This window comes from Microtus ochrogaster, chromosome 1, assembly GCF_000317375.1.
Source record: "Microtus ochrogaster isolate Prairie Vole_2 chromosome 1, MicOch1.0, whole genome shotgun sequence".
Lineage (NCBI taxonomy): Eukaryota > Metazoa > Chordata > Mammalia > Rodentia > Cricetidae > Microtus > Microtus ochrogaster.
Genome location: NC_022009.1, coordinates 38,958,380 through 38,975,807, shown reverse-complemented (window position 1 = coordinate 38,975,807; position 17,428 = coordinate 38,958,380). Strand labels below are relative to the sequence as shown.

The 17,428-nt window shown below is 52.1% G+C and overlaps 1 protein-coding gene across 4 annotated transcripts in view; it reads left to right on the top strand.

Moving 5' to 3' along the window:
- The first annotated feature begins 1,226 nt into the window (after window positions 1-1,226).
- Window positions 1,227-17,428, top strand: part of Prima1 (proline rich membrane anchor 1) — a 56,963-nt gene continuing 40,761 nt past the window's right edge. For 2 of the 4 annotated variants that reach the window (XR_003377165.1, XM_005343487.3), the window contains exons 1-3: window positions 1,227-1,619; window positions 2,389-2,512; window positions 8,182-8,317. Coding sequence is in view for 3 of the 4 variants with exons in the window: in XM_005343487.3 (XP_005343544.1) it covers window positions 2,420-2,512; window positions 8,182-8,317 (229 nt within the window). In the remaining variant the exon portion in view is untranslated. Of the gene's footprint in view, window positions 1,620-1,712; window positions 1,776-1,853; window positions 1,888-2,388; window positions 2,513-8,181; window positions 8,318-17,428 lie in introns of those variants that run through there. The other 2 variants (XM_026780880.1, XM_026780882.1) reach the window with 2 other exon arrangements.

Genomic DNA, 17,428 nt, shown 5'->3' with positions numbered 1-17,428 from the left:
ATCCTGGCAGTCTTTCCCTAGCTTCTATTCCTCGACTCTCTTCCTAAGTGCAGACCCCTGTCTCAGTAACAGTGGAATGATGTTATGGCTTCCCTTACCTGCCAACCCCACACCCTGCTCCCCGTTCTTGGAAGGGGCAAGCCTTCCCTCACATCTGCTGTATAGAACTGGGTATCGGTAGGGCACACATGTACATCAGCCAGGCATGCAGTAAGAAGGGAAGGCCTTGCTATGTGCTCTGATGAAGGAAGCTACTGGAAAATTGGTCTGAAACCTGGTTTGAGGAGCGGTTTATACTTAGGTGTGGGTTTACGTGGAGTGACTGGAGGGTGCCCTTGGGAACAGACAAGAACAAAGTCACTTTGAGGTAGCTGCGGTATCTACCCACCACTTTAAGCCCCTGGCTCTCTCACCCAAGCCCAAAACAGGATTGCCCAACTCTTGGGGATTTTGCCTGGGATTGTCACACCCCCACCTCCAGAGACCATCAATCAGAGCGCTTATAAAGCGCCATGGACAGATGAGCAGGGCTCCTCCATGGCGCCCGCGAAGATTCCTGGGAGGTAGAAGCAGCGAGCTCCTTTGAACAAGATGCAACCAGCTTCTTCCTGAAGAACCGACTTGTTGATAATCTTGCCTTTAAACAGGAGTTTGCGGGTGGCCTAGGAAAAGCTCCCCCCCCGGGGGGGAAGGCTCTCCCTGGGACGTCGCGACTCCCCTTTCTCTCCAAGACTCAGCATTGTAAAGGAGGAGAGTCCTGAGGTCTCGACAGTCGAGGGGAGGGAGGTCAGTCACATCGCACTGGAGGGCTAGCCTGTACCCTCCCAGTCCGGCACCCGCAGAGCCTGCAGGGAAAGGGGACATCCGGGAGGATGGCGCTCAGACTGGGATCCCACTAGTCAGATCTCACTACCACCTTCCAGCAGCCTGGGGATGAACTTGAGGGAAGGGCAAGCCAGGAGCAGGATGCCACTGTCACTGGGAGTCCTTGGCCTCTAGGGTGAATAAATAAATTATTAAGCGCCCAATACACAATAGCCTCGCTAGATGGAGACGAGGAATCACTGCAGCGGCGCTGGCGGCCGCGGCAGCAGGGAGCGCGGGCGGGAGCGCAGCCCGGGAGGGAGGCGGGCGAGGCTCTGGCTCCGCTCACGTCTGTTTTCCTTTTTCGTGCATTATTTATTTCGCCTCCGCCCGCGGCCCTGCTGCCGGAGCGGGCGCTCCGGGCCGGCGTCTCTCGCCCGCTACCTCCCGAGGGACCCCCGGCACCACGCGCCCCGGACAGCCGCGCGGCGCCACCGGGAAGGGCGGGGACCCTGGCGGCGCAGGGACCCACGGCAGGGTTGGAGGAGGGCTCGCGCGGCCAGCTCCCCAAGGATCCGAGGACACTTTCCCCGCCCTCTGCCTGGGCAGTCCATCCTGGGCCCTGGGCTTGGGGCTGGCCGCCTTTCCCGGCCCGCGCTCGGCCAAGCGCAGCCCGGAGCTCAGTGCAAGCGCGCCGCGCCCCGGGTCCCCAGATCAGCTGCCCTAGAGGCCCAAGCGGCGCGCAAACTTTTGCTCCAGCGCCCCGCGCTCTTCCGCTGCGAGTGAAGCCCCCGAGCGCCCGCGCAGCCGCCAGGGTGAGCTTGGAGGCCCCGCCTAGAGGGCGGGGGACTGGGGAGGCGGCTGGCTTTAAATGGGGGCAGTCCTGCGTTTGAGAAACAGAGCTGCTGTGGGGGGGAAACCTGACCTCCCTTCCCCGTGTCTCGGATCGGTGGGGCTCGCCGCCAGACTAGGTGGCGTGAGGCATCGGAGGGGTGCGGGCGGGCATGGGGGCGTTCGGGAAAACCTACGCCTGCCCGGGAGCAGGAGCTGGGGCTTGGGCGGCCAATGGGGGCACGCACCGAGGTGCCCTAAGTACCAGTGTGCGCAGTGAAGTCCTTGGGGCAGAGAGGTTGCAGGCAGCGAGTGATTTGGTGGTACTGTGCATGCAGAGTCAAAGAGTGTGCGGGCGGGAGTCGGTGGCAGTGCACGGGGGTCACAGTGCGTGCGCGCGCAGAGTGAGTGGTTTTCGCCGGGTTTGAAGCTTACTCTTCGTGAGAGTTGTGCAAGGCAGTTTCTGAGGCGGAATGAGGTTCAGTTAGTGTGTTTGAGTCTTTCTGGAGGCGTGTATGGGATCAAGGTGTGCACGCAGTATTCTGAGGGGGAGGGGGTGTGCGCCAGGGTTGGGTGTGAGTTCAGGGATGCACTGAGAGTCGGAAAATGTACACACTGGAACAAAAATGAAGGCTTGCTTCGCGCAGGTGCCCCAAAGTGCGGGGCAAGTGAGTTCTCGCCGCGTTGGGACGTGAATTGATGCTACTGTGCCTGCACAGTGTCCATCTGTTTCAAGCCTTGCTCCCTTGACAGTTCAGCCCACCAGTGGGCGCCGCGGATCGAGATGCTACTCCGGGACCTGGTGCTGCGCCGTGGCTGCTGCTGGCCCTCACTACTGCTGCACTGTGCGCTTCACCCTCTCTGGGGCTTCGTTCAGGTGAGAGACCATAAAGGCCTCCTGAGAAGGGGGTGGGGTCAATTCAAAGCGTTTTCTCTAGTCACTCACTGATTGATCCTGGATACAGTTGGGAAGAAAGAAAAGCATGCTCTAACCCCCCAAAAGATAAGCTTCATAAAGAGCCTCAGTCGTGCCTAAGACCGGCAGGATCGAACTTGGCACAGAAAGGTACTGAGACCTCATTGTAATCTCTACTGCAGCATTTGGGAAAAGAAACGAACTTAAAAAGAGAAAGAATCCCACTATGGTTCCTTGTTTTTCCTACCAGATTCCACCCCTAAACTTTGAATAAGCTTTCCTAGGGTCTCCAAACTGGGGTGGGGACTGTGTTTCTTGTAAATAATGGCTGGGGAGGTGGAGGAATTATTGCCACGTGACCCACCATTCATGCAGAGCACCTGTCCAGACCGCCAGAGGAGAAAAACTTTGGTCCCCTAGTTTGCAGAGGAGGGACTAAGCAAGCACCTACCAGCTGCAGTTTCTCCTCAAGGCAGAGAGAGGTTGGATGGGACATTCTCTGGTCCTGCCCAGAATTCCCGTGCCCAGCTCTGTCCTTTGCCTTTGTCCTAAGCACCTGGACAGCATCCTGCAGCTCTCTGAGCCTGACTTTCTCCTTTCTTCCTGCTATGGAGTAAGTACTTGTTGACTGGGTACTTCACCTGGATCCCAGGCAACGTGGTTAGAAGCTGTCCCTGCTGTTACTGGGATGTAAGGCACTATCTGCCCTAACATCCCTGGGCAGACCCCGCATCTCCGTCACCCTCTAGAGACACCCCATCCCCAGCACAGTCCAGTGTTTCGGCTTCCTCTGCTCTGGCCTGCCCCTGGCTTATGATTGCTTTGTTTAAACTTGCTCTGTGTCCTTGTCACTTCTCAATACTTGGGCCATTGAGACAAGGAACCTCGGTTCAGCTTCTAGCTGGGCTCCATCTCGGAGTTCACCTGTCTGTGCATGCACATGCTTCGTTCTCTGCCTCCCCAAAGATCTTTCCATGAGGACCAAGAGAGCACTGATGACATTGCCTTGGGACTAGAGTGCTGGCTGCCCCACGCTTTAGAGGGATCTAAAGAGAAGGGTCACTGCCACCTGCCTACCCTCCAAAGGATGAATAAAGCAAAGCAAAACAAAACAAAAACCCCAGCTCCGAGTGTCCTACAGCCAGGCAGCTTTTTACAGGAGCAATTGCGCCAGTGTGTTTCAGATTCTCAAACTCAATACAAATCAATTCTCATGAAAATCAATTAGAAAAGAATCCTCCAGTTAAATAGAATGGGCAAGATCTTGGCTTGAAGCTCTGCAAAATTAATCTGCAAATGATAAGGACAGAGGGAGCAGAGGAAAGGAAGGGGGCTTGGGAATGAGTGGGTCTTGTTTATAAGCAGGAGAGCTGGATTTAGGAAGGAACACAGGAGGGAGGAAGAAGCTTGTGAGCTCTTAAGACTGTGTTCCTCTTTAAGTGGAGAGGATAAACCTGTCAGGTCATAGGAGTTTCCCCAACATAGAGAAAGAGCTCGAAACCATCACTGCTTCCATGAGCATCCTTCCCAAGAATCCTCCAGAGGGTTAAAAGATAGGCTCCGTATAACTGTCTTGTGATTAATGGACCAGTTGATGAGGCAAGAAACCTTGGTCCCTCATGCGGCAGGTTCCTCCCTTGAAATTGGCAGCAACTTCTGGCTATGGCAAGATAAGACACTGAGTTGCTTGAGTCCAATGGCATTTTAATTGCCAAAGGTTGGTAGGGACGTTCCTTAACCACCGCCCTTTTTAGTGTGTCCAGAATGGAGGTTTTGTGATTTGGGTTTCTTCTAAGTTCACTTCAGTCTATTTTTTTTTTCTTGTAAGGGAAGAGGACGACGGGCTGGCAGATTTATTAGGTGTGACAGGAGTGTGTCTCCTCAGGTCACTGTGGTGCTGGCCTATCTCCTTAAGAGATGCCAGAAGCCGTCATCCTTGTAGGCACTCGTCTAAAGCAACTGCCAGAGAGACAGGCTTGGATCCGGCCTTGTGCGTCCCTGTGTGCAGGCACAAAAGCCGAGCTCTCCCAGACCTGGCAGAAGCTGATTCTTACACTTAGCTCCCCGGCTTGCCTTTCCCAGCAGCAACATTTACCGGGCACCTCCTGGATGACAGGTTGTGCGTCAAGTGCAAGTAGCTTGTGGTCCCTGTCCTTGTGGCACTGGCAGGCTGTGTCAGCGAGGTCATTAGACAAGTTATTGTAGGCAAAAGCTCTCAGGAGGAACAAATGGCTTTAGACCTGGAAGGAGAGTCCAAGAAACCTCCCACTGAGGTGTCACCACTGAGACGCGAGAGAGGTCAGGATCTTGACAGAGGGAACAGGCTGAAGCCAAGGGCAAGGACGAAGCATGAAAAAACCTGGGAGAAGAGGAAGAGGCAAGGCCCTGACTGTCTTGAAGGGGAGATTTGAATCTAGGACTCCTGGGGACAATGGAGAGTTCAAAGTCAGACATGACAATGTCTCAGATTGTCACTTTAGACATCTCAGCCTAGGTTGCCTGGGAGGATGGATTCCAATTCCATGGCACAAGACAAGGGGCAAAGAGGTCTATGGTGAGGGCAGGTTTATCATATTGAGCAGATGCAAAGCCCATTTTGGCTGTTAGCATAAGTATATTCCATACGATACTGGGGATATTGTCCAGCAGCAGTGTTGTTTCATGTTTATCCACCATTCAGATTTCACAAGGAAGTTTCCCTAGCGATATTAGGTAGGAGGCAGGCACTACTCAGTAGGCATGGATTCAAGCAGCAGAGAACATGGACTTGTTAAGGAAGCAACATCCACACTGAATGTGAGAGTCACACATATTGGTCTTGAATTTAAGTCGCGTTCTCAGGACATGGGCAAAATACAGCCCAATTCTCAGCCAGAATATCCCACGAATGAGCTCTAGCTCTGTTCCCAATAAAGTGCCTGTTTGCCTCTGTCCGCACCTACGTCCCTCTGCGTCCTGACGGTGGACACAATGTGACTGGCCACATCAGCCTACTGCTGCCGGGCATGTCCCGCCGTGATGGATGTCCCTGGAGCTGTGAATCAAACAGAAGCCTTCACAGTAAAGGAGGAAAGTATCAAAGGCAAGCCTCAGGTGGTCCCTGGGCTCTGACAGTGTTGCACTGGACACCGAGTCCGTTATTTAGTCTCATCGTCTCACGTACTGTGTAGCTATTAAGCTTCTCGTATCTGTTCTCATGAAGGGAAGACAGCATGTCACTAACAGGGCTTGGCATGTCACATGCTCAGGACGAACATGACACAGGCCACCTACGTGTCTGCCTGAGACACCTGTGGTTTTGTGTGAGCAGACAGACAGTATAAAACAGCAGGGGACTTGCCCCAAAGAGGAGATCTTTGCACGGCCAAGGAAAAGCAGGGATCAGGGAGGCCAAAGGCAGGCTGCAGGAGCAGCTTGTTCCAGGCCATTGGGTAAGAAAGGGGTTTGAAAGGGGAAGTGAAGCTTGTTGGTAGATAAAGGATTCAATGGACAGAGAATTATCAGTCTTGGGCTCATGCAGAACTGCCTATATAAAACTCCAGAGGGGTCCCAGCTAGAGCCCACCCCTTGGCAAGAAGGACCGCCAGCTCAGACATGGCCCTTCCGTAAGGTCAGTCAGATGTCCCCTTGGGTCTCAGCGGAGCCTTCACATGAGAGACCAGGAGCCGCTGATGTTTAAAATGCAATGAGCAAGCTCCTTCATTTCTTCTTCCTTCAGTCTTGAAAACTGATCTCAATTGTCTTGCCTGTCATTTGATCACATTAAACACCTCGTGGACCTGTACCCTTATATCCCCTCACAGAAAAAGTAGGTTATTGTGTCAGGCCAGGTCAATCCAATGCACTCTTCCTGAAATCTCCTGCATTGAGTGTGTCTCTGAAAACTGGAAAAGTAATTGCTTTGGCTGGGCGTGGTGTGAAGTTTGCACGCTCGAGCTCCGAGTCTCAGACAATGATGGTCTGGAGCAGGGCAGGGGTCAGGCCTGATTGTGGGAGAGCCTCAGACCTACAGTAGAGTCTGGTTTTTTTACCTCCAACTCTGACAATTGAATCATGTTGGTGCAGGAATGAAGGGAGCGCATACTCTAAGGATACACCCTTCCCTCGGGAGACAGGGCTGCCTTCCAGGGTCAGAAACGTAGCCAGTGGCCTTGGAAAATACCAAGAGGTAGTCTGTAGGAGCCCATTGACTTCATAGGTGGTAAGTTGGGGCTGTATTGGTCCAGCCTCTCACGGCCATCCTGACATCCACTGTATGCAGCTGCTGTTCCACCAAGTACACAGGTGGCACCAGGTCCTGTGCCCTCTCTCACACAGCTGAGGGACCCTAGGAGAGTCACCTGCAATGACAGAGTGGAAGTTGCAGGGACATTGGTATTCTGTGTTTCTCTTTGCCCATGTGAAGCCAGAATAATTAACTATGCCTTCCACTGAGGCAAGGGACTGCTCCCAAGTCTTTTCTTATCTTGAAGTCTGTTTTGGATTCATGGATTTACAATCTTCTGCATATGGAGGGACACCAGCAACTGTCTAACCCATGGTTCTTAGGATGGCTCTCTTTGTGTTTGACTGGGAGACTGAAGCAAACCCCGCCCCCCCAGGCTCAGCTCCCCTGAAAAAGTCTCAGTTCACTGGTTATAGGTAAGGCTAAGGAAGGAATGTGCCGAAGCTGCCTGCTGGGTTCCAGGCACAGCTAGACTGAGGAACCACTGGTGATCACAGACTTCTGCAGCTGACTTCAAGAAGCAGAGATGCATCCTGGGAAAACCCCAGGCCCAGTACCGACGAGGCAGAGGTTCTGGTCTAGTCTTTGATGTTTATCCATTCAATGGCCAGCTCTCTGGGAACGTTGGGCCCTTCCCTTGGGTGTTGGTTTTAATAGTGAGAGAGAAGCCAAGGCATAGCCCTGTACTGACATAGTTTACTGTCCAACAGTGAAGACAGGCTGGAACTAAGTAGCGGAAATTAGACCTGATACCAGGAAACCTCTGAGAAGGAGATACAGCCTGGCCAAGGAAGTGACAGCAAAGTGGGTCAGGTGGGAGACATTCCAGCCACCAGGACAGTATATGCAGTGGCCAGGGATGGCAGGAAGGTGGGGCAGGGAAAGGCGGATGCGTGGAGGTTTGCCAGGGGCTGCTTGTTCTGTGACTTGTGAGCCATGAGGTCCTCTGGATAGTGAGGAAGCACTTGGGGGCCGCTGGGAGGGACCTGATGATTTGGTCGATGTGTTCCCCACAAACTACTCAGATGCTATCTAGAGAACATCAGAAGGTTATCCTACCCCTTGATCACATGTGAAACAGACCAAGGCCCAGCCAGGTAGGTTCCCTTTCCAACATGGGGGACACTGTCCCTCACAGACACAGAAAGACTGAGCGAGCTATTACTGGACAGGTGAGGGTTTGACCTGTGCTGTCTCAAGGAGTAAGAAGCGGGTATGGGACTTAGACGACGGAGAAGACGGCCACTCTCTGGGTATAGCCCCCTTTGACTCCTGTCTATTCTGCCGACTTTGGTCTTAATGAAGAATCCCAAGCTGTGGCCCGGAAGGGACCTGGGGCAGGCTCGGTTCAGCTTCTAGCTATCTCGTGGCCTCCTATGTCTCCTGGCTATATTCGTATCTGCAGGTGACGCATGCTGAGCCCCAGAAGTCTTGTTCTAAGGTGACCGACAGCTGCCAACACATCTGCCAGTGCCGGCCCCCACCTCCTCTACCCCCTCCGCCTCCACCTCCACCACCTCCCAGACTTCTCTCCGCCCCAGGTAAGTGAAGGATCCTTCATTGGTTTTATTTGGGGGGAGGGGTTACTCTATATGTTTTCCTGTGCCCGGGGAAGGGCTGATGAAAAGATGAGACGGAGGACAGCTCTGTCTTCTTTGTAATTTTCCACTGGCCGAGCGGGAGGGAAGCCAAGGCCCAACTTTCCCCTGCAGTCTGCAGAATGCTATTCCCCCAGAATGCTCCTGCGAGATGGAGAAGGATGCCTCTCCATGGGTTAATCGGATAAAAGTCAATCTCCATTTGATAAGTGACCCAGCCTGGAATGTTCTGAAGGCCAGATCTTTAAAGGGGGCAGCTGCTGGGTACGATCTTAAATACCTCACCCACACAGTTTTCATTTTCAATTCCGATGCCTGCTTAAGGAGGCGGTTAGGCTAGCACCAAAAGCAAAGATCTGGGAGCCAAGATCCACTTCTGTCTTTTGGCCATTTGTACCCAACCTGCGGAAGCCTCTTGGGCTTGCCTCCTCCCTGGGTGACTGCGTCTCTGCACACAATTCAATTGCCTGGTCACGCAAACAAAGGAGCATTTCTTTAGCTAGAAATGGTCTCGGCCCAGACTTCTGCACAGCTAAGTTTCCTGCTTCAGATGGTGGTTCCTGGGGTCTCTAGAGGAGATTCTGAGCTGTAGATGGGTTCCTTCAGGTTTACCCCATAGCGTGCCTATGATTATCTCTCCACTGAATGAAGTGTGGTTTGTTTTGAATAACCGTGAGGAGGCTCCATCCCTGCCAGGCTGTGTGTCCAGCCTCTTGGTGCCTAGTTGGCAATGCAATGTTCAGGGCCACCTTTGCAGTTTGTATGAATTCTTTCCTTTTTATGGGTACACTGCAACCCTGTGCTTCTAGGAGTGTAACCCCAAATAACCTATTTTCAGCCTCTCTCTTTACATCTATGAGTCAGAGCCTTTGGGGTGGGGCTTAGCATCCTGTTAGGTTACTCAGCTGCAGGTTTGAGTGAGAACCGAATCTCATCAGGTCCTCTGCTCTGGCCTCTTTCTATCCCTGGGTGCTCTCTGACTTGTTTATCCTGAAAGATCCCGTTTGCATGTGATAAGGGCAGCCTTTGGCACCTGTCCCTGGAGATGTCACCTTCCTTTCCTGAGACATCCTCTCCGCCCAGCCTCTGGCCCCCAGGCCCAAGTTCTGGGATCTAATAGCTCCACATGTTCATCCAGAGTTCCTTCAAGTTCTTGTGCTGTTACACATCTGCCCTGGACACAGGGGAGGATTGTCTTGTTTGGGATCGCCCAGCTTTACAGATCATATCGGCCACCAGGGTGGCCTATGAAAGTATGGGAATTGTTTGCCAGGGACACTGGACAATCCTGAGTCATTAGGTAAGGTTACACCTCTAAAATTCAAATTAGCCTTCCAGCTGTCTTAGACCTGGGGTGGGGACTGTGTTTCTTGTAAGTAGTGGCTGAGGAAGTGGATGAATTATTGCTATGTGACCCGCCATGCATGCAGAACCTGGTCTATAAGATACATGGGTTGGTATTGAGGTTGTGTGGAAATGACATCCAACAGCATGAACAAAGGCTGGGCGATCTGGGAGGTAGGGCTGTGTGAGACCCTTCTCGTGCTGTGTGAGACCTTTCTCGGGCTGTGCGAGACCAGTCTCAGACTGCGTGAGACCCATCTTGTGCTGTGTGAGACCCTTCTCGTGCTGTGTGAGACCTTTCTCGGGCTGTGTGAGACCAGTCTCGGACTGCGTGAGACCCATCTTGGGTATCGCAGTCTTCAGTGGGGTTGTCTTAAAACACTCCTGGCTGCTGTAAGACAGTACCCGAGACTGGGTAGTTTATAAAGGGAAGAGCTCTGGGTCGGCTGGAACCTAAGCCCGGGAGCAACATCTGGTAAGAGCCTCCTGCTGGTTCCTGCCACGGTAGACCAAAGGGCAGGTGGGCATGTGCACATGTGAGAGGAAAAAAGCTAGCCAGAGCAAACTGCTCTTGAGACCTGTCTGTTCCCAAGAGGACCCATCTAGTGTCACGAGGAAGACATTAATCCCTCTTTAAGGCACCACCTCCACATGTCACTGTGTTGGCAGCCAACCAAATCTTAACATGAGTTTTGCTGGGGCAAATGACATCCACATCACAAGCAGGATTTAAAAGCGGCGGCCTGTGGACCTCCAAGGCCTGGGGAAGCAAGCCATATCCCACCAGTTTCGTAAAATCCAAGTATCACCTCTTATTTGTCTGCGTTTTTCTGTGTATATTCAGCCCTGTTTCCAGATGCTTTTATGAAGTCATAAGCCACCTGCTTAGATAGATGCCGGGGCTTTGTCATGGCAATCTGCAGGCTTGTGAGAGAATCAGAAGGAACACGTTAAGTTGGTGGTGGTATCGTCACTTCAGGTTGTGTGGTAGCTTCCAGTGCCTGAGAGAATCACCTCACTAACTGGAAAGAATCGTTCTGAAGCAGAGGGTTCAGGGTAGGGTTGTTCGACCCTGGGCTTCGGATATGTGTGTTGGCAGCAGTCTATCATGGCGGGAGTGGATGGCGGAGGAGGCGTGTTCATATTCTGGCAGCTAAGAAGGAAAGGGAGTAAGGAAAGCTCTGGGATCACAGTATCCCCTTCAAGGTCACAGCCCTAATGACTTAACTTCTTCCTACTTGGCTCCACCTCCTAAATGTCCCATCTCTTCCCAGTTGTACTACAGTCTGGGCATCAAGCCTTCAGCACGTGGCCCTCAGAGGGCATTCAGGATCCCAACTCTAAGAGCTTGAGTGTGTGTGAGCACTGCATGCTGTCTAACGTCTACAGTACTGCAGGGACACAGGCCCATCTTTTGCAACATGGCCTGGGCAGGAATGAGCCAACAGAGATGTTAGGCAGATAAATGGTGGACCGTCGCTCCCTCTGCCCAGAGACGTCAACAGTTTCAAGACCCTGGACTAGGTGTTAGGGTTGATCTGTCAGACGAGAATGCAGGGATATCTTGAGATTATTTGATGTTCAGAGGTCTCTGGCATGTGAAACCAGACTGAGTGCTGTAGAAAAGAGGGTTGGGAGCAGAGGGTCTGCCATGTGGTCGAGGGGACAAAGTTGAGCTGTGGGCAGGAAGATGCTTTGGATGAGAAGAGAAGAGATAGTTGAAACAATAGCCGGATGCTTCGTTACAAGAGGCATGGCTCTTCTGTCTGTGATGGATTTTGATTGTGATTTTGATTGTGACAGACCTCACCAGTCCCTTTCCTCCCTTCACACCTTTGTTGGTGCCCCAGTGAGTTTCATGATGGTTGCCTCTAGAAGCGCCCATGAGAGTTATTTCCAGGAGCATAAGCAACCTGCCAGTGGCTACACCACCGAAGAAAATGTCTCTTTCTCCCTCAACAAATTCTACCAATCCTAGGGGAAGAGTGGGACTTTGTGAGCTCTTTCCCCCTCCTTAGCAAAATATTGACAAACCCAGTCTTGCGTGATAGTCATAGGTGCCACGTCATGCCCAGAAGCCAGCATTTCACATCACTCTGCTCTTTCCTTCTCCACCTAGGTTCTTTTATCCCACTTGAGCATTGGAGGAAGTAGGTGACAGAAATGGTTCACTGAGGGCCAAGCACTTAACACTTATTCTCATTGCAACAGAAAGATTCTCCCCCGGGCACTGATATAAATACTTACAAGGCACTTGTGTACATAAATCCATTCAGCAAAATGATAGCAGTAGCTTGTAGCTTCCTCACGATGGTCTATGACATGGGCTTCTGACCACGTGTACAGTACCAAACCCTATTTCCTTCTGGTGGAGCAGTCCTCAGTTCCAAGCGGAGAGTGGCTGGTTACCCCTATAACAGTCATGCCAATCTTACACCAGTGAGCACACCTTGCCTTGCCAGTTCAGTAGGGTAGCATGCAGGGTCCACAGCAAGTTAGAGTTTGATGACAATCCTTCCACGGCAAGGTAATACTTTGGCTGTGTCACTTTCATACACATATGTCCTTATTACTTCATCCCCACTGTCTTCCCTCTTCCTTTTCTCTCTCTCTTCCAATACTTCTGGAAGTGACCTATGCAATACAAAAGTTAGAGAAAAAGATGATAGCCCTTTTAGCTCATGAGTCAGAATGTTGCAATATTAGATCTGCTGTATCCATGAATTCAAATGATGCTGGTCTGGGATTCTCTTCTCTCTCTCTCCTGCCTTTCAGTCTTGGTCTCGCTCTCTATCCCTCTGCTGTCCCTATGACTCTAAGCTCCAGGAGTCCCTCAACAGTGCAGGTTCTTCATCTAGAAAATAGGCTTGTGGATCACCCTTGTCCCCACCAACACACACACACACACACACACACACACACACACACACACACACACACACACACGAGGAAAGATCATATAGTCCAGAAAGGGGATTCCCTGGTCATTCAAGTCAAGATAGAGTCCTTCAGGCCTCAGCTCTGACCGGTGCACGGAAAGCTTCTGGCTTACAAATCTTTAAAGGGGATCTTGCCTTAGAGATGGTCTAGCTTCATCCTGTGGAATGTCTGAGATGGCGTCTCCATCTTCTACCAGACAGGCAGGGAGGGAGATAGGACTTGAGGAGGACGCGAGGAAGGCAGGAGATTGAGGAAGGCTGACAGGACAAGGAGCAGCTGTCACAGGGGCACAAGGGGTGGGAACATGTGCCTGGGGGTAGATAGCACAGGAAGAGAGACAACCCTTGGTGCAGACCCAGTGGAAGTAAGGATCAGAGGCTTTTGCAGGGACCCTTGGGTGGCCTCCAGGTGACTGAGCAGCCCTGCCACATCAAACAGCACGCAACCCCTTCCTTGCTGCTCAGGAAGACCGGCTTATCCCAGTTTCCCCAGGACTCTCCTGGGGATAGTCTCCTGATGGGGAAACTGCTCAGCTGTGAGTCCCTGGCAAAGGCAAGGTGATTTTTAAAATTGTTTCCTGTCATGTTCTTTGGGGGGGTTATTGATTGCACGTGGCGCCAGGGACATCCCTGCCGTGTATTCTGTAGGGCCCAGCTCTGTGCCACTGTTGAAAGAGCCCTCACCTTTGCTGCCACTAGGAAGGCGTCTAGAAATAGCTCCTGTGACACAGAAGGTTCATGTGTGAGAGAGTGGATGACTGAGTGAATGCGTTAATTTGTTGAGGCAGTATGACAGTAAGAGTGGAGTCCAGGCTAGCCTCAAATTTGAGATCTTCCACGTCAACCTTCTGTGTGCTGGGGTTAACAGACATGCACCACCATGCCTGGCGTGCCAGAGAAGATTCTTGAACAGGATGTTTATTTGCTGCCAACTTGATCTTTGTGTTCTGCCCATAACCCTCACACGCGGGACAAAGGGCAGCTGCCTAGGGGCCTCACTCTTTCTGAATGTTAGTGAGCTGTAGTCACTGGGGACCCAAGGCAGGGTCCTTGGAAGCCCCTGATAAGCTGTCTTAAGAAGATTCTGGCCCTCATCCCCAGGATCCCTTGCTCAATAGGTCAGCATGGGCCTAACAACCCAAGCTGACCACTCATTTCCCTAGTCACAGGGGCACTGTGAGAAGCACAGCCCTATAGAATGGCAGTCAAATCAAAGGGCTTTGGGGGCAACCAGACTCTTTTCCTCTGCGCTGTGACATCAGGCCAGCTGCAGGTCACCCTGGGCAAACCCCATGCCACCCCATGTGGGGGGATCACATGATCTGTGACTCAGAGCCTGGCTTTCTTGCCATGTGGACCTTTGCTCATTAGCCACGTGAGTTGCTTGGGCTCCTGAGCTGTTGTGAACCAGGACAAATAGCCGTCCATGTCACGTGTGGGTGATCACATGGTCTCTAAAGTGAATTCCATGGAGAGCCTGGGGCCCCGTTACCACTCAGTAAGTGGCAGCTAATAAGTGTGAAGGCCGGGCTGGTGCAGTGGTAAAGACTCTTGTTGCCAAGCCTGACAAGCTTAATTTGATCCCCGAGATCCACAAGGCAGAAAGAGAAAATAGCTCCTACGAAATGTCCTCTGACTTCTACACATGCATGGTCACTTGCACACACACATGGATGCGTGCACGCATGTGTGCACGCACACGCAAATGTAATAAAAGTTTTATGAAGGTTAATCTGGGAATGATTGTTCACACCTGCAATTCCGGCCCCCTGGAAGGCACAAGCAGGAACATCAGAAGTTCAGGGTCATTTGACTATGAGGGATTCAAGGCCAGATTGGGCTACATGAGACCCTGTCTCAAAAAGGACTTATGAAGGCTGACAGTTGTAGTCATCACAGGCTGCTAGCCATCAGACTGATGGTGGTCGAACCAGGAATCTGGAACCTGGCTGAGGATAAACTTGAGATGCAGTGGGCGCGTAACCTTCCACAAGTGTTAAGATTTCCCAAGTCTTCAGCAGAGAGGAAGAAAGAGCTCTGAGACGGCATTCACATGCCTTCTAGAACAGTCCTTTCCAGCCTACGATCCCCTGAGTCAAGTTGGGGCCCCACCCTCCATGTTGAAATTTCTAGAAGGTGTTGGGGGACAATACCCAGACAAAGCCCATCGCAGCCACCAGAACGGAGGACCTGAGTTTGCTTTGTACAGGCCAGCTGTGGCCTGTGACTCAGATCACCCAGGCCACGGGAGGAAGAACTGTGTACCAGCCCTAAAGGAAAAGCGTGCATACTCCCTCTAGGAGCCTGGCTCCAAGGTGGGCAGGCCAGAAATAGGAAAGGCAGAGCAGAGGCGTGAGGCAGTGCACCCACAGAGCCCCAAAACTTAAACGCACGGGGACAGATTTTATTTCTGCATTTATTTTATTCTTACTAAAATCAGAAGAGAGGTTAAGTGACTCCCCAACATGGTAAAGCTGGGAATAGGGTTGTGTGGGTCCCTTATGCGCCAAGGGCCACGTATTAACAGAAAGATTCCAGTTAAGCTGTGAAAGTTCTAGAATATTTTATTTTTGAGGCAGGATCTTATAGTGTAGGCAAGGTTGGCCTGGAGTGGTGGATCCTCCCCCCCTCCAGTCTTCCAGGTAATGGATTTACATGTATGTGCCACCATGCTCAGCTAGAATGCCCCCCTACTTTGAACAGTAGAGAGAAACTGATATTTAGTCCCCCAGTCTCACAGGCAGGAGCTCTGCGGGCCCTCAAACACTCGTTTGTAAACGGTGGCGCAATCCTTACTTTCTCTGAAAAGTTCAGCTCTTCAGAAGGAGCGAGCTGCTTGTTCCAGGCTGCGCAGCTGGAAGGGCCAACCTACCTCTGAGGGATTCACAGTGATGCATGCAGAATTCACCTCACTCCAGCCCTGTTCTGGTTCCATACGGCTAGAAAACAAGCTACCTCGGTAGATGACCCACCGAGGGTAGGTGGGTTGTTACTTCCCTCCCCAGGTCACAGGGTCCACTCATCCCTCCAGGATGACCCCATGTGCCTTTTATGAAGTTGCAGTTAACTGCCTGGGGCTGGGCCGTTCCAAAGCCTTCCTCTCTCAGGTCTAGAAGTTGGCAGTGGCTTCTGTCACTTATTGATGGGGTCCTCAGCTGAGTCAACCTCCAGAGCACTGCACACGATGTCACTGTGTGGTCCAGGCTTCTTCACAACGTGAAGGCCAAGTTGCAAGGTTGCAAGGTAGGCAGAAGCTGCATTCCTTTTGCTGGTGAGGCTGAGAAAGACAAAGAACACTGTGCCTGTTGTGTCCCGTTCCATAGCATCCAGTGACCAGAGCTGGCTCATGAAGGAGTGGGGGTTAGACCTCACCTCTTAATGAAGAGGGTCAGAGAGCTCGAGCTCATTTACTTCCCCTTTTTCCTTTTCTTTGTGTGTGTGTATGTGTGTGGTGTGTCTTTTACTTTTGCAGTGCTAGAGATGGAGCCTTGCACATGCCAGACAAATGACCTCACCCAGCTGCATCCCAAGCCCTTGTTTTGTTTCGTTTTGTTTTAGCCAGGCTCAGACTGTCTTGAAGTCTCTGTAGCCTAGGCCAGCTGTGAACCATGTTTTTCCCGCCTCAGCCTTCCTAGTCTTAGTGCTGGCCTTATACCACAGTTACGTTTGGCAGCCACACTGTTCTGTAGCAACATGGACATACAGGCACATGCTCTTCGGCCTTTCATTTTCCTTTATTGCAATCATCCCAGCTTTTAAATCTGTGATTGACTAACGCTTGGATCCTTGCCTAGATAGGCACAATTGCTGAGTATCTTGCTGGGTCTTTAGTGACAGCTCCAGCTCTTTAGGCCATGGCTCTCAGTAGCTTATTTCCCAGATATACTTGTGGTATCTTCTGTGCGCCAGGCATAGGCTCGGTTCTGAGACAGCAGTGACCAGGGTGGAAGGGTCCCCCCAGTCATAGCACCTATGGTTGACTTTGTATGCCTGGAGGGGGCGTAGCTGTGACAGAGAGAGGGAGACAGGTACAGTGCAGGAAAATGGAAGATAGTTTACGCTGTGTTCTGAAGGGGAACCAGGATGGCCCCTGACACCAGTGGACCTGCGAGCCCACTAAAGGAGGGTAGGAAGCTGAGAGGGTGGGAGGGAACAGCCTGCGCACTGTCCACATGATGGGCAATGCCTGGACTGCGAGAAAAGCCACTGTGGCTGCTGGCTGCAGATTGTGGAAGCAGGAGGGGCTTTATAGGCACAAAGGTGGGGTAGCAGTATGGGAGGCTGCATGAGCTTCACAGGTCAGAGTCTAGGGAAGGAGTTTGGATTTATACCTAAGTGCAGCAGGGAACCTCTAGATGGTAAGGCCTCAGATTTGCTTTTCGGAGATTGGTCCTGTGGAAGCAAGTAAGGGATAAGGGAAGAATAGATGTTAGGGCACAGTGACAAGGCTGGTACTGTGGTCCAGCCAGAGATGGCAGTGATGGTGGCTGGATTAGTTTAGGGGCAGGTGAGTGGTGGTGAGCTAACTTTGTCTGATTTGAGACCATTCTAGAAGATGCAGGTCTGCTGGACCTGAAGAGGAGAGAGGATGCAGGGTTGCTGGACCTGAGGAGGAGAGGGGATGCAGGGATGCTGGACCTGAGGAAGAGAGGGGATGCAGGGATGCTGGGCCTGAGGAGGAGAGTGGATGCAGGGATGCTGGGCCTGAGGAGGAGAGAGGATGCAGGGATGCTGGACCTGAGGAGGAGAGGGGATGCAGGGATGCTGGACC